The sequence below is a fragment of the Aplidium turbinatum genome, chromosome 7, assembly GCF_918807975.1.
Source record: "Aplidium turbinatum chromosome 7, kaAplTurb1.1, whole genome shotgun sequence".
Taxonomy (NCBI): Eukaryota; Metazoa; Chordata; class Ascidiacea; order Aplousobranchia; family Polyclinidae; genus Aplidium; species Aplidium turbinatum.
Window position 1 is genome coordinate 20,800,218 of NC_137478.1, and position 16,225 is coordinate 20,816,442.

Sequence of the window (16,225 nt, forward strand, 5' to 3'; positions counted from 1 at the left end):
CTTTACTGCCGCAAAACAGACCGGAATGCATCGTACTGTGACGCGATCACACGACCAGAGTTGTAACAGTTTTATCACAAACTTAGTAAACTGACTATGATAAAACAATGATAAACCAAAGATGACATCACTTCCGCCAAAAACTCACTTCGGATAAACTTGCAGCGTCATCTCCCGAACATTGTACGCTCGGGACTTTCAACCCCCACCTGAGTGCGAGCTACGATACTGCAGTCATGTTGCTCACTTCGTTTGTCTACTCTACCCCAAATTCTTAGATTCGATATCACATTTACAAAATTTAATCATAACAAACATATAGGCCTTATAGGCCTACTGACAACTAGAAAATTAAAACTTTCGGAGAAGAATACAGAAAAACTATCCATGTGCAAATATATTTGATTAAGTGAATGAAATTGAATCCGAATCTTTCCAACTTTTTAGCAAGTAATTTTACATTACTGTAAATATGGAGTGCATGTTAAGATCTATCAATGCTTCCAAGGTTATAACCTACACTAGTTAGATAACAGCTAAACTTTGTGAACGTAAAAGCGGCCAAATCAAGCAACGCTGGATCAACGTTTGAAGTCTCTGAGTATGGCCTTGAGCAAGTTCAAAAACAGCTCTTGGTTTGGCGGCACCTAGTGAATGAAATTATCCGCGCGTAATATCAAACCACTTTACGAGCTGAGCTCACAGCGGTAAAGTACAATTTTAGAAAATTTTGGCTCTTATTTTGATTGAACAATCGCTCCTTTTAATCGTACGTTTTGTACTAAGAGTGCTTTATTGACGGAGTAGGCTAACTTATTACAATTAATTATTACAATTTACTGCAGGGCCGTAGCCCGTAGGCTAAACTACCGCTTGCACAGCGCTATAGCACCGCATGGGACCACTGAACAAAAGGACCTCGCATTGACTAATTTTATTTTTAAATATTTCAGTTAACAACTAAAGTAGCCTAAACTTCTTAAATTTCTCCCACACTTTGACTCGGCCCTATCCACAAGCACCAAGAAGACCATAAGTTACTGCTAAACGAAATAAAGAGAATAAAGGATAGAGGTTCCTCATCTAACAGAGCAACATCACACCTAAGGAAATTCGAGAAGACGATCGAGTACAATGGATACCCCCAAGGACTTTCTTAAGCAACCACCCCGATGAAGACGACGACACCAGCAAAATATAGACAGTGTCTACCCCCCAAAACACCTTTAATCCAATACATTTTGAATTTCATTTTATGAGCGACGACGGGGACCGTAGAGTAGAGAAAGTCATCAAAGACCTGGATTTACCAGTCCGCCTGTTTCGACGCTCACGAACCCTCCGAACGACCTTCAAAAACGACAAAAATCCGAACCTTGTCGTGTACAAGACTGCCCACTACGGAACGACGACATGTGTAGGCCTACTACCAAGAACTGTGTTTATATGATCATATACAAGAAATGCAGAAAAAGCTACATAGGCAGCACGATCAGCTCACTCCCCCCGCCTGAAAGAACACCTTTGCAAAGACAAAACTTCGGTCTTTCATCATCAACAACAGTGCCACGACGACTTTGAATTTACAATCATTGCCAGAGAAAACGACGCGGTACAATTGCGTTTCAAAGAGGCCATTTTCATAAGTAGACAGAGTCCAAAGACCGACAACTGTGCCGAAAGGGAAGAACTACGTTACCTAATCTATTAAGAAAACGATTTATCAACAACTGTCATTTCTAATTACAAACAGCAAAACTTGAAAACGCCTAGCCTACTATAGAGAAAATATTTTTCAGAAAGTTGTACACATTACAAGTTTATCACAAATCCCTTACACAAGCATTATTGAAGGTTTGACACCTGTCAGAAAATATTTTCATTTTCTTAATTGCATAGGACAATTACGATACACAAGCAACAAATTGATAAAACTTCATACTTTGATGTTGAAAACTACTTAACTACATCTTGCTTTGGTAGAGAGTTTACTTTGTTGAACCATTGACAAACAAAACAATAGTAACCAGTGCCGGATTAACCAACTGCGGGGCCTGTAGCAGATCAATTTGATGTACAGATAATGACAGGGAAGCAGTGTTGTACGCGTCATTGAAATAAATTGACGGCGTCAGCGTCAGCGCGAATTGCCTAAAAACTTTACGGCGTAAAGTACTGCGTAAGCTCTTAAAGAAATTGACGGCGTCAGCGTCAGCGCTAATTTCTAGCGCTATTTTTTGCCAGCGTCTCATAAAACGGAAATATTTCAACCAAGTTTAGGCTAACAATAGCTAAAAATAAAGAGCAGATATTATGTTTTGAGACTGTATTGTAATTAGCTGCTTAGCCTATTAGTTATTTCCTTACAGAAAAAGCAAGCATTTCAAAACGTTTGGGACGCATAGCCTAGGCTATTGTCCTTTCCAAGTGAAAACATGCGTTCCACAGCAGCGCTGGTTGGTATTGGTGTGTTGTATTTCAAAAATAAATTGAAAACGTTTCCTCGGAAAGGTATCACTGTTCCTAACGTGCTGTGATAGTTTAGCATGTATAAATCTTTTAACCAGGTTCACTGCACCAACATCGCTCTTTTCAGAGGCATAAAGCTCTTGAAATAAAGTATCTTCAACGTTCCGCGAAGCCGATCATGGATTTTTCGCTTTCTGTCTCTGATCTCTCGTTCTCAATACATGGGTGATCACTAGGGCCCGCAAAAGTCAATAAAGTCAAAAATTTTTAAGGACCTCGTCTATCCACGAATCCAAGAATAAAGTTATTTTTAGCACCTAGGGGACTGTTTCTAAGAAGTTTATAGGTCAAAATAAAGTCAAAATTGACAATAAAGTCAAAATTTTCAATAAAGTCAAAATTTGTCAAATTATGGCTTTTGACAAACTTCACAATTAAACCATATTAACCCATGAAAGCAGGAAATATGTCACAATGCTGACGGATCAGCAGTATCTTTTATCGCAAATTGCCCATTGTTTATTCATTGTTACGTATTTAAATATTTTTTATAAAAAGCTCCATCTTCACAAACGTAGTCTTTTCGAAAATCAACAGTTTGGATTTTAGGAATAGCCAAGCTAAATCATCTTCAGCAAAAGTTAGACAGATTTGTGGAGATTTTCCTATCGCCGAAAAACACGACGCACTTTTTATAATCCATAAAAACCTTGACTTTTCGACAAAATATTACGTTTGGGTCTGAAATCGACAAAATATTATGTTTGAGTAACTGGTATCAATTCAAGGAAGAAATGTGACCTTTACAAATAAGCAATTTCGTTAGGTCAAAATAAAGTCAAAATTTGATAAAAATAAAGTCAAAAATTTTTTTTTTTAGGTCAAAATAAAAATGGCCCTAGACTGATCACCATTTGGCGAACTTCTTCCGCGTGTATTCCAGGGAGCCATTCCAACCAACGCAAAAGCCGGTAATTCGGATGAGTCGCGCTGGCCAGAATACATTGTGAAACCATAGGTGAAACTCTAATTGTGAAACGAGATTTTTCATTTTTTTTCCATGAAAATAAAAAATGACGCATAGCGCTTGACGCTTAAAATCGGCAAAATAGTTGACGGCGCTATCACTTCCGTCAACTGAAAAATGAATTGACGGCGCTAGCCTCAGCGTCAACAAAAAGCTGACGCCGTCAAATGACGCCGTCAAATTGACGGCGTCAACGTACAACACTGCAGGGAAGTAATTGAATATTTAGATTTGATAACCTATACTTTGATTATAGTGTAGCCGATCTTGCCCCATCGTGTTTTGCTGATAGTTTTTAAAATGATAGTTTTAAAATTTGATGCTGTTAAGCCTACTGATTTCTGCATCATTAAAGGGTTTCTATTGTTTAAATTTGAAAACTGGTGCTGCTGCGTTTGGCTAAGCAGGTACGGTAGCCTACTATTTTTGCTTGACCAACTGAACTTTGACTGCAAAAACTGCGTTGGCCAGGCATATTGATCCAACATGTCTGGAAAGATTAAAAATGTTCAAGCAAGATTCAATTTAAAGGAAGTTAACCCTTTTTCCCTATTATTGTATGCTTATGGATATCATTGCTTAAATCTGTTGGGAGTTCATAGTGTTGTTCAGATGTCATATCATTTTTGGAGGAATGATCGACTGTAGGTAGGCTATAGGTAAGCTTGTGTCATTTTCAATTGTAACTCGGCTAGATAGGAAATTCTAAAGAAAAGTTGTCTCATCCAAGCAGCCTACTTGAACATTTTCAAATCTATGCTTCTCTGCATTTTGTGGATTACAGTTTTAAACAATATTCACTCGACTAACCTATTTATACAGCTATAAAAAACTGTTCAAGAGATAACAAGATAGCCTATTCAATGGATAGATGTCCGCCCTGATAGCTCAGTTGGTGAGCGCGTGTGACTTCGTGAACGAAGAAGCTTCAAGATCAAGCGGCGCTATAGTCCGACTCTTGAGCAGGGGCTCCGAGAGGGGGGAAGTCGGGCAGCTTTCCCCCTTAGCATGACATTGTAAAAGAAAAACGAGTAGTTTTTCATTTTTTCACGTTTGAAGAGGGCCCATTTTTGCCACTAAAATAATAGCGTACCAACTTAAAAAATAAACAAATTTTTGAATGAAATAGGCAGTTCCAAGTATTTTTTGATTATGGTAAATGCTACTTCAGATGTTTCTCATCAAGAACAAATCATTCTTGTGTTAAGGTAGGCTATGTTAAACTGCTTTAAGACGTAAAATTTGATGCTGTCAAGTCCACTGATTTTGCATCAAGGGTTTCTATTGTTTTAACTTGAAAACTGGTGCTGCTGCGTTTGGCTAAGCGTGTAGCTTACTATTTTTGCTTGACCAACTGAACCTTGACTTCAAAAACTGTGTTGGCCAGGCGTATTGCTCTAACATGTCTGGAAAGATTAAAAATATTCAAGCAAGATTCAATTTAAGGGAAGTAAACCCTTTTTGCCTATTGTCTGTTTATGGATGTTACTGCTTGAATCTGGTTGGAGTTCATAGTGTTGTCTGGATGTCATCTCATTTTTGGAGTAATTGATCGACTGTAGGCTAAGCTTGTGTCATTTTCAATCGTAACCTGGCCAGATAGGCAGTTCTAAAGAAAGCTGTTTCATCTAAACAGCCTTCTTAGGCAGTTTCAAATCTACGCTTTTCTGCATTTTGTGGATTAGCCTACAGTTCTAAACAATATTCACTTGACTAACCTATTCATACAGCGACAAAGAACTGTTCAATAGATAGCTAGATATTCAGAGCCGTTGACAGGATTTATCGGGCCCGGTGCCAATTTATTTTCGGGTCCCCTTCATCGACAATGTTATGAATAGGCGTATAAAGGTTGTGTACAAACTTTTATTGATGTCGTGTTTTATTAATGTCGTTTGAGCATGGTGGTTTAACAAATCTTGCACAAACTTAAAACTTCCCAAACGCAAAACTTACTATCTCTATCTAGAGCAGCGTTTCTTAACCTTTTCTGACTCTAGCACCCCTGTAAACAGGCCTGACCAGTCTAGCACCCCCTTAACAGGGCCTACGAGAGGGGGGTACGGAGGGTACGGCGTACCCTTGAGAGCCCAGACCTGTGATTGTTGGGGGGCCCGGAATTGTGATTTTATAGTTTACGCGCAAAAATATTTTGTTAAAACCATCCTAAACGTTTAAATTATTTAGTCCTGGGGGGGGGGCCGTAATGTAGCAAGAGGGCCCGGAAAGGTAACTAAGTGCATTGTGCGCAAATTAGGGGCCCAAAGTGGTGATTTAATGCTTTACGTTAAAAATGTTCTGTTAAAAGCACCCTAAATTATATCATAAAAGTTAGTTATTCTTCTGTCCGGGGGGGAGGCATAGCGTAGCAAAAGCAAGGTTGAGATTGCCTAACCCGCCAGATTTTTTTTTTAAAAGCCCGGGTGTTTTTGGGTTTTTTAAAAACTATTTGAAAAACGAGCTGGAGCGGAGCCAAAGTAAAAAAAAGTGGCTTCATTCACCTCTGCTAAGCATGTGGTGAATGCAAAAGTTAATGAAGAAAGGTTATTGGTCAGATGATTAATTTGATTATGTTTTGACCTGATGTTGTGTTTGAGCATTGGTAGAGAGCTTGACTTGTTGTACGAGATACATATGACACTCAGTAACGTTAACGGATTTAACATTATTTCTTAAACACAAAAAAAAAACAATAAAAAACTACTAAATCCAACGTTTTCGACACCACATAGTGTCCTCATTCGGAATAATTATAGGCTACATCTAAGATAAATAACTAATATGTTTCTCGGCAGCCGATTTTGTAGTTTGAAAATTTTACATTAAAGCTGTACAAGCGACACCTTTCAACAGCACCATCAACAACTGGCAAACAAAAATTGTGTGTGACAATTCACACGATATGCACAACACAAACCACTAATTAAAAACGGAAAGCAAGATGGTAAGTTTGTGTAAACTAAAGCTGATCAAAAATTATTTAAGATCAACAACAGGTGAAGAGCGTTTAGTCAATCTGGCAAGGCTCAGCATAGAATCAAAGTTAGCCAGACAAGTTAACTTTGATAAAGTTATTAAAGTTTTTGCAGAAAAAAAGGCAAGAAAAATCTGTTTTGCTGAATAAATGAACTCAGCGATGTACAAAATACTGCTTTTGGTATATAGTTGACATGCAAGCATTGGCTAAGAGTTAAAGAAGACCCTGACAAAGTTTACTTTGGCCAAGTTATAAAAGTTTTTGAAAGAAAAGTCCAGACAAGCTGTTATGCTAACTAGTAACTAAATACCGATCATGAAGTTATTGTAGTACAAGTGTTACAGTATATTTAGTTTTGATTGTGAGGTAACTTGCAATCATACCATACTAGCCTACAGCTACTAATTTGATGCTCTTGAGCCTGTTGAAGCGTGAACTTTTGAAAGTAGGCTACTTGAGCTTTTTTGCTTTTGGACGGTCATTCTCAATCTCAGCAAAATTTTGTGCATGTTCAAGTTAAATGACGGACTGATTGTTTAATAACTATATATAAATAGTGAATTTTTTATGTTTAGCAGAATTTGGATATAATGGACTATTCATGGGCAGCATTTTTTGTCCTTTCCTGTATCAGAAATCTAACATCTGTTACATCCAAATGCCTTGGAGAAAAAAAACTGACCAGAGTGTTGGTCCATTACATCAGAGTTCTACAGTAATAGTACATTATACTGTTATGTAGTTGTTAAACTGTACAAATTATCCTCTTTGTACAATAGTAGCCTACTGGCTGTATGTGGTCCACGTCTTTTAGGTGCAGACAATTAGGCGCCGGTCAAATAGGCGCGCACACTGTGGTGTCAGGATATTTAGGTGCAGAGCATTGTGGCACCCGGTCATTTATGTTCTGCAACGTCAAACTCTGGTAAGAAGATGCTATGTTTTAATGGAGTGAAACTATGGAATCAAATACCAAAAGAAATACAGGAAAAGTGTTATAATGCTTTTAAATTTAAATATAAATGTTTATTAAAGAATTTGTACAATGATCACTCCTAAAACATATCATCTGCTTATTTCTCTGCACAGTTTTTTTTTATGTTGCCCTGTGTTACTCCACTGTTAATGTATTATGTAAAGTGCTGGTATTGTGCTATATGTGTTAATATTCTTAATTTTGGGTCTTTTGTTTAAATGTTTGGGTGGCAGCTGACTTTGGTGACCTTTTGGTCTTTCGCTGCCGTCCTTGTTGTGCGAATTATTTGTGTTTATTGTGTTTTTGTATATTTTTGTTCTTTTCTTTTTCGCCAACAAAACAAAAATAAACTGAACTGTCATTATTCAGATGCATAGGAATAGAATTTAATTTAGAATAGGCCAATCCCATTCTCTGTTCCTATAAACTTGTATTTTATGATGCGCAGTTTTTTCTTATCTGGCAGCAGGGCAGGGTAGGCCTATATCATATGAGGTAACTGACATATTTATCTTTCATATTCAATATTATTGTACATAGCCTATTAAAATTAAGTAATAGTTTTATTGCAGCCTGATACTATTATATCGCACAGATGTCTAATTCTGCAGTAAAATGTTGTATGGTGTGCAATACGCGGTACGCCTATAGAAGCAAACATCACGCGCTTTGCCCAAAACGAAGGGGGCCCGGAGTGAGAGGGGGGCCCGGAATGACTCTTCGTACCCTTGATGAAAACTTCTCTCAGAGGCCCTGCCCCCTAACTATTGTTGATATACGACTACTATACAGTGCCGGCCAAAAATTTAGTAGAGGCCGAAATTTTGACATGCCTTCAGATCGTTGGCGATATATTTTATAATTAAGTCTCTTGTTGTTTAACAAACTGTGCTGTTGTTTTAACGAAGTTGATTCTAGATTTGGTATTTGACTTTCATTCACCAACAGAAATTCATTTAAGCTTATAATCATATGTAAGTGAATCAACTCTCTTAAAACAACAGCACAGTTTGTTAGGCGGCAAAAAATACAAAATAGGCTATACCGCCAGTGATCAAAAAGCATGTCAAAATTTCGCCGCCGCCATTAAATTTTGGCCTGCACTATTGAAAGGAAAGCGATGTACAAATTGATCATTTTGTTTATTCTTCAAAACTAGTATCGTCATTAGTGATAAAAGAAATAGGAAAACCCGAGAATAGTGACAGAACATGGACAAACTTAAGCATAGACCTACTTAAGTTATCCAGTTGGGTATCTAGTTACACATGTATCAATGTGATTTCTGTTGTTGCTTATGTGTGACCAATTTCTCTATTCGAGGCTTCGTGTTGGTCAAAGCCACTCTCATATCGTGGAGCAACCCATGTTGAAGTCGATTCCTTTGTTTTTATTTAGAGCATATAGTGGATAACGCCTTTTCGCACAAGTAGGTAGTCGGAAATGGAACGATCAATTCCAGTGTTGCTCGTGCCAATGCAGGATATGCTGTCAACTGATCACACTAGAAATCAGGAAGCGGAAGAACGAAATTTTGTCCAACAACTCTGATTCCCCTGCATGTCAATCAGCTCCTCGTTTAGTCTATTATCATCACTCATGTCTCATCACCCAAAAAGGGTTGCTGTATCCACTCTGGATACGAGTGATTTGTGGGAATGTATTTTGCCATGGTGGTTTCTAGAAGCGAGAGGTGAGCAACAATATTACAACAAAACACCCACCAGGTAAGTTCGCACAATCTACTCAGGATCAATTTGCGTACTTGACTGGGAGATGACTACAATAACAGCAAATCATGTTGGCTACTTCGAAACAGCAATCATTGATATGACTGTAGGGTTTTTCACTCTTCTAAGTCCCCAGCGTGGGGTTTTACTATCTAACTGTCGTATTATTTTTTACAAGGAAAATAAAAAGGATATTAAAAAAGGCTAATTTAAAAGGATTTTGAGAGACTCTAAGTCTCTAATTAAAAAAGGGATAATTTAAAGGATAATTTAGGCTTCCGGCTGTCTAGTCTAGGGGTATGACTTCCTACAAAAAAGCAAACGAATTAAATAGAATGAATCACTTTTTATTAAATCAAAGTTTCAAATTTGCTATTCGGGAATTGAAAAATATCTCTAATCAATATAATTTAGTGCGACCGGTGTCAGAAGAGCGACATTCCCCATGTTACTGCCAATTTTCTTAAGTTAAGCCCTCTGCGTTCATTTGTGACTCGTTTGTTAATATTTGGATTTTTTCTCTTTTGCCGACCACTGTACTAAAAAAGCCACCTGTTTTTGTTTCTCTTTTATATTGTTTGGCCTCTTTCGCATATGCGTTTGGCACCTGTGGTCTGTTTTCGTTAAATCAGTAACTTATTAGTCGACGATACAACGTCAGTTTTCATTGAATTATACAACCATTATGACCTATTCGTTTTTCAATAATTGTCAATCCTTGAGAAAGGGAATTTGTAATTGTACTGTAAATCGTTTTGATTCATTCTACAAAATTGCTTTTCTCTGGACGGTCGCAAATTAAGAAATCTCAAAGTTACCTGTGTTTAAAAGATTGTCTAAAAAAGCACATTAAAAGAACACGTGAAAACCAATTCAAATTCATGTGTCGTGTTGTTGGAAGCAATCTAGACAGAAGAAACTGACCAGGCAGTTCAATAGAGCAAAGGTCAACGACAAACAAAATACGTCACTGTAACGTAGCAATCAAATAGACAAAGCGGACGTTACATTTCAGTTTTTAGACATTTCAATCAAGAAAGTCGTCGTTGTTGACAGTGAGCGAAGTTGAATGTCAAGAAAATGGCAACAAATTCTGTAAAGGAGACAGACGTGGCAGATAAATCAAATGCCGAAGAATCAACAAATCCAGAACCCCAAACATCAAAGGTGACAACAAGATCACAATCAAAAATGCTCTACCAAGCAGAAAATGGCAGTCTGCACCCAAGCGACAGCACCAGCAAAGTTTCCAGCAAAAGCCGCTCCTCTACAATGAGCGCTAAAATTAAGAAGGCGGTAATATTAGCTCGATTGGAATCACAAAAAAGGATCTGCGAGTTGGAACAAGAGCAAGCGAAAGCAAGGGCAGAATTTGAAACAATGGTCCTAAAACAAAGTCAGCTACGTGAAGAACAAGAAAGAAAATTCCTGCAACAAGTCCAGGAAGCTAAACTAAAGGCAGAGCTCCAAGAGACAATTGCCCAACTTTCGGAAGAATCGGAAGAAGATGCTGGTGAGCGCTATAAAATGTCTAAAGACAATGTTGATATAAACGGACAATTTCAATCGAATTTAGCAACTAATGTAAACAATAATTCTGTGTATCCTATGTTATCCCAATTAACGTTGAGTGGCGTAGAAGCCAGGTCTAACATTCACGAATCTATTGTCGTTTCAAACAAAATTAATCCTTCACAAACAGTAACAAATAAATCGTTTGTGAGACATGAGCCGAGTACGTCGTATGCCCAGACCCCTGTACTAAATCAAATAAACAATAATCAATCAGTAAACTCGAAACAAATTCCAAATATTACTATCAACCCGTCCCCACTGTTGTCTGTAGAACCCCCAATCTTTGATGGAAATTCTGCTGAATACTGTGGTTTTATAGACGCATTTGATACGTTAATTGATTGTAATTTCACAGAGCCTAAACGTAAACTTTTTTATCTGTTGCAATACACCAAAGGCTCTGCGCACACTTTGGTAAAAGGGTGTCAATACATGCTTCCCCACGAAGGTTACACAAAAGCAAGAGCTTTGCTACAACAAACCTTCGGTCAAAAATTTCAAATAGCTCGCGCATGTGTTGATTCCGTCATAAACGGCCCATCTCTTCAAAATTCTAACAAGGATTCTCTAATCAAGTTCTCTTCGGAACTAACTTCCTGCATATGTACTTTGTCTGGCATGAATTACTTACAGAAAATGGACAACATGGATACCATAACAAAAATAATAAGACGCTTGCCAAGTGGCTGGTATTCTGGCTGGTTACGCGAAGTTGACGTAATTTTGCATGAAAGAAATCAAGAAATAAGCCTTTCAGATCTCTCACGGTACGTCTCGCGCAAAACGAGAGAAACGACCAATTTGGCATGCGATATTCTAAAATCTACTAAAAAACAATTCGATGATTCCAACTCCAAACGTAGGAGCAGCGTAACCTTTGCAACGCAAATAAAATCGTCGAACCATGAAAGGACATGCCATCTGTGCAGAGATAAACATTTTCTCAATCAATGCAAACAATTTCGAATGATGAATATTGACCAAAGGCTTAAATTTGTAATCGACAACAAACTCTGCAAGTGCTGTTTAAATGCTGGTCACTGGGCATATCAATGTAAAAGGAAGGACCCTTGCATAAAACTAGGATGCACTGAACGCCACACTACTCTCTTGCATCCCCCAGATGCAACACAAATCACCACAAATATCACACCTAAAGACACAACTCAAAAAATTAATATCAATCAACCTACACAAGCAATACGCAATGGGTTTGTCAACACACGAACAAATTCTCGCAGTCTGCTTCCCATAATCCCAGTAAAGGTTCGCCTGCAAGGAAGTAATCAAACTATCACTACACAAGCGTTTTTGGACAGTGGAAGTACAACATCTTTCATAACAAATGATTTGATAGAAAAGTTGCAAATTGCCGACTGTCAAGAAACTAATATTTGTACCATCACGCTAAACAACACTGGCAAACGTAACAAGGTAAAGGTGGTCACAAATGTCGAAATGTCAGATTTTGACGAAAACAAATACATTTCTCTAAGCTCTCTTTACTCCACTTTTCAAATTCCTGTTTCAAATACAGATATTCCTACCCTAGAAGACACTAAACACTTTCCAGAATTTGCAAACATCTCGATTCCCGATGTTGACGCAGAGGTAGGACTTCTTATCGGCAATGACAATCCGTACGTTCTCCAACCACAAGAAGTAATACAAGCAAAAGGTGGCTATTATGCCATCAAAACGGCCGTTGGCTGGCTAGTGAATTGTCCTAACAGCAAACAGGATCAAAGTAAAACTAAAAATTTCTTTACCAAAACTTCTACCCATCCAATGTGCGACATGTGCTTTGACGCTGTTGACTCAATTGTTAACTGTAAACCCGAATTATCTGTTCAACAAGCTCAATTCATGAAATCTGTTAACTCTAGTATCAAACTTTTGGAAGACTCGCACTACCAAACTCGACTTGCACCAATGAAGGCAATGACGATTCCTCGATTGGAGTTATCAGCTGCTACAATCTCAATTAGCTCTGAAAAAATACTACAAAGAGAGTTAAAGGTACCTTATCTTAATAAAGAGTCAATTTTTTGGACCGACAGCACAACTGTCTTGCGCTATCTCAACAACTCAAACAAAGCGTTTCATACCTTCGTCTCAAATCGAGTTCAACAGATTAAAGATGCTTCAACAATTTCCCAATGGAGATACGTTCCCACTAAATGTAATCCTGCTGATCATGCTTCAAGGGGTCTCTCAATTCCAAACTTTCTTCAATGCAATCAATGGAAAAACGGCCCTGAATTTCTATGGAAACCACAATCTCAATGGCCTAAGCAACCAAAATTTCTCGAAGTCGTGGACAATGACCCAGAAATTAAACAACCAAAGCAAACGTGTTTTGCAACCCAAAGCGAATCCCACTTTCTGGAAGATCTTTTGGGTAAGTATTCTTCTTGGTACAAGCTGAAAAGAATCGTTGCTTGGCTTTTCCGTTGTAAGCATAAATTTCTGACTTTAAGACTCACTAACCTTGCAAATAAACAAAATGCCCCAGCACACAATCTTTGCTTGTCTCCAGATGAGCTCACAAAGGCACAAGACTTTATTTTTACCTTTGTTCAGTCAAAACACTTTGCCAACGAAATCAGCCAACTGAAAGCACAAAAGCCATTAAACAACTGCAGTAGCTTAATAAAATTCGACCCTTTCTTAGAAAACAATTTACTAAGAATTGGTGGCCGCATCAAAGCTGCACCTCTCAAACACGATGCAAAACATCAAATTATTCTTCCAAATCGCTCCCAAATAGTTCCTCTCATCATTCAAGAAATGCACGACACATTTGGTCACAGTGGCAGGGAACACGTCCTGTCTGCCCTGCGCGAAAATCTATGGATTATAAAAGCCAATTCAGCAGTCCGCAAGGTTTTATCCAAATGTGTTGATTGCCGCAAAAGAAGCGGAAAACTCAGCACACAAAAAATGGCTGATCTTCCTAAAAACAGATTGACACCAGACAAACCTCCATTCACCTACGTTGGTGTAGACTATTTTGGCCCATTTATTATTAAAAAGGGTAGAACAGAACATAAAAGATACGGTGTCATTTTTACTTGCCTTGTAATAAGAGCCGTACACATTGAAATCGCAAACTCTCTTGACACTTCATCTTTTATACTCGCTCTACGACGATTCATCGCAAGAAGAGGGCAAGTAGAAGAAATTAGATCTGACAATGGTTCAAACTTTGTTGGTGGTGAACGAGAAATGAGAGAAGCCATCAAATCATGGAACAACAGTCAAATCGAAGATGCTTTAACACAGAAAAGCATCAAGTGGATCTTTAACTCTCCAAGTGCATCCCATCATGGAGGTGTGTGGGAAAGACAAATCAGATCCATTAGGAAAATCTTATCAGCTATCTGTAAAGGCCAAACTTTAACAGATGAAACGCTGACTACCTTCATGTGTGAAGTAGAAAACATTATTAACAGTCGTCCACTTACAAAATCGTCAGACGATCCTAATGACATGGAGGCTCTCACACCGAACCATTTGCTTCTTCTAAAACAGCAAATAAACCTTCCTCCAGGCTCATTCACAAACAAAAAAGAGCTTTACTCTCGAAAACGCTGGAGACAAGTCCAATACATGGCCGACGTCTTTTGGACACGGTGGGTAAAAGAGTACTTACCTTTGCTCCAGCAAAAACAAAGGTGGACCAAAAAATCTCCTAATCTGACTGTGGGGGACATAGTTTTAATCGCAGATAACACACCCCGAAACAATTGGCTCATGGGTCGCGTAATTCAAACGTTTCCCGACAAAAATGGCATTGTCCGTAGCGTTAGCGTTCAAACTAAACAGTCCTTGATTGTCAGACCAATTCAAAAGTTATGCTTGATCGTTCCTGCAAAACCAATGTAAATTTGTGCTGATTTTGTTTTCTCATGTTGTTTATACCTGTGTATTTGAACAAATGTACGAGGCCTTAAAGGGGAGGGAATGTTACTGCCAATTTTCTTAAGTTAAGCCCTCTGCGTTCATTTGTGACTCGTTTGTTAATATTTGGATTTTTTCTCTTTTGCCGACCACTGTACTAAAAAAGCCACCTGTTTTTGTTTCTCTTTTATATTGTTTGGCCTCTTTCGCATATGCGTTTGGCACCTGTGGTCTGTTTTCGTTAAATCAGTAACTTATTAGTCGACGATACAACGTCAGTTTTCATTGAATTATACAACCATTATGACCTATTCGTTTTTCAATAATTGTCAATCCTTGAGAAAGGGAATTTGTAATTGTACTGTAAATCGTTTTGATTCATTCTACAAAATTGCTTTTCTCTGGACGGTCGCAAATTAAGAAATCTCAAAGTTACCTGTGTTTAAAAGATTGTCTAAAAAAGCACATTAAAAGAACACGTGAAAACCAATTCAAATTCATGTGTCGTGTTGTTGGAAGCAATCTAGACAGAAGAAACTGACCAGGCAGTTCAATAGAGCAAAGGTCAACGACAAACAAAATACGTCACTGTAACGTAGCAATCAAATAGACAAAGCGGACGTTACACCCCAGTCGTGAATTTAACATTCTCGTTCTAAAGTTCAGTCCGTTCGCTTGCTAGTCAAATTTCGAATGCCAAGTCTGAGTCTGTTCATTTTTCAATTCCCCGCTTACTTCATAATATACCGGTAGAGCCTTTTCATCAATAATAGCTATCGTAAGAATCAAGGGAAACGCTATACCGGTTTCATAGTTATGTTGCATTAGAAATACAGATGTGTTGAGCTAGATTCTGTGTGAGTGGCGTTTGTTAACAGGAAGCTTGACTTATGTTCTATGAGAACGTTAGGTTTTGAATTTGCAGCATTGAAATGCATTTTGCAATACTGATAATTTTCGGTTAAATGTTAAAATATAAATTTGTTACATGACAACTGCTGATACTGGCAGAAAGATGAAAAAATGCAGAAAAGTAAAATGGCATTTTTTGGTATTATACTGCATGCATTTAGCACCCCTTACAGTCTATTCCAGCACCCCCAAGGGGTGCTAGCAGGGCCTCCGAGAGAAGTCAGCACTGGTCGGGAAACAATACGAAAAATGGGCCCCATAATATTTTTTAGCAAATATACAACTAATCTGTATCTTGCGTTGCATGTTTGTGTTAAGCTAAAATTAGCCTACTTTCCTCAGCATGAAAAGAACTTTGTTCAATGTAAAAATCATCAATAATCACTGGATTACACTTGCAGCAAAAATGCCATTGAGGCAAACTATTTTGTCTAAAAAGCTTTGTAAACACACAATAGGCCTACAGGCAACGAAAATAGTTCAACCAAGCATTTAATTCAGGAGTGTCCAAACTTTTTCCCACGCGAGCCAGATTTGATAATAAGTGTTCGCGGGCCAACAGCCACAATAATTTTTCTGAAAACTGCAAGTTGAATTTGTATGATTTTTTGTGTGTCTGCAGGCCAAAAATAGCACATTGTACAACAACAGGCGCG

General features: G+C 38.1%; 1 protein-coding gene across 1 annotated transcript; it reads left to right on the forward strand.

Annotated features, from left to right (window-relative positions):
* Positions 1-10,259: 10,259 nt before the first annotated feature.
* Positions 10,260-14,642, forward strand: LOC145773830 (uncharacterized). Its single transcript, XM_082584958.1, has one exon. It carries the CDS (start codon positions 10,260-10,262, stop codon positions 14,640-14,642), a length of 4,383 nt encoding a protein of 1,460 aa, XP_082441084.1.
* The last annotated feature ends 1,583 nt before the right edge of the window (positions 14,643-16,225 follow it).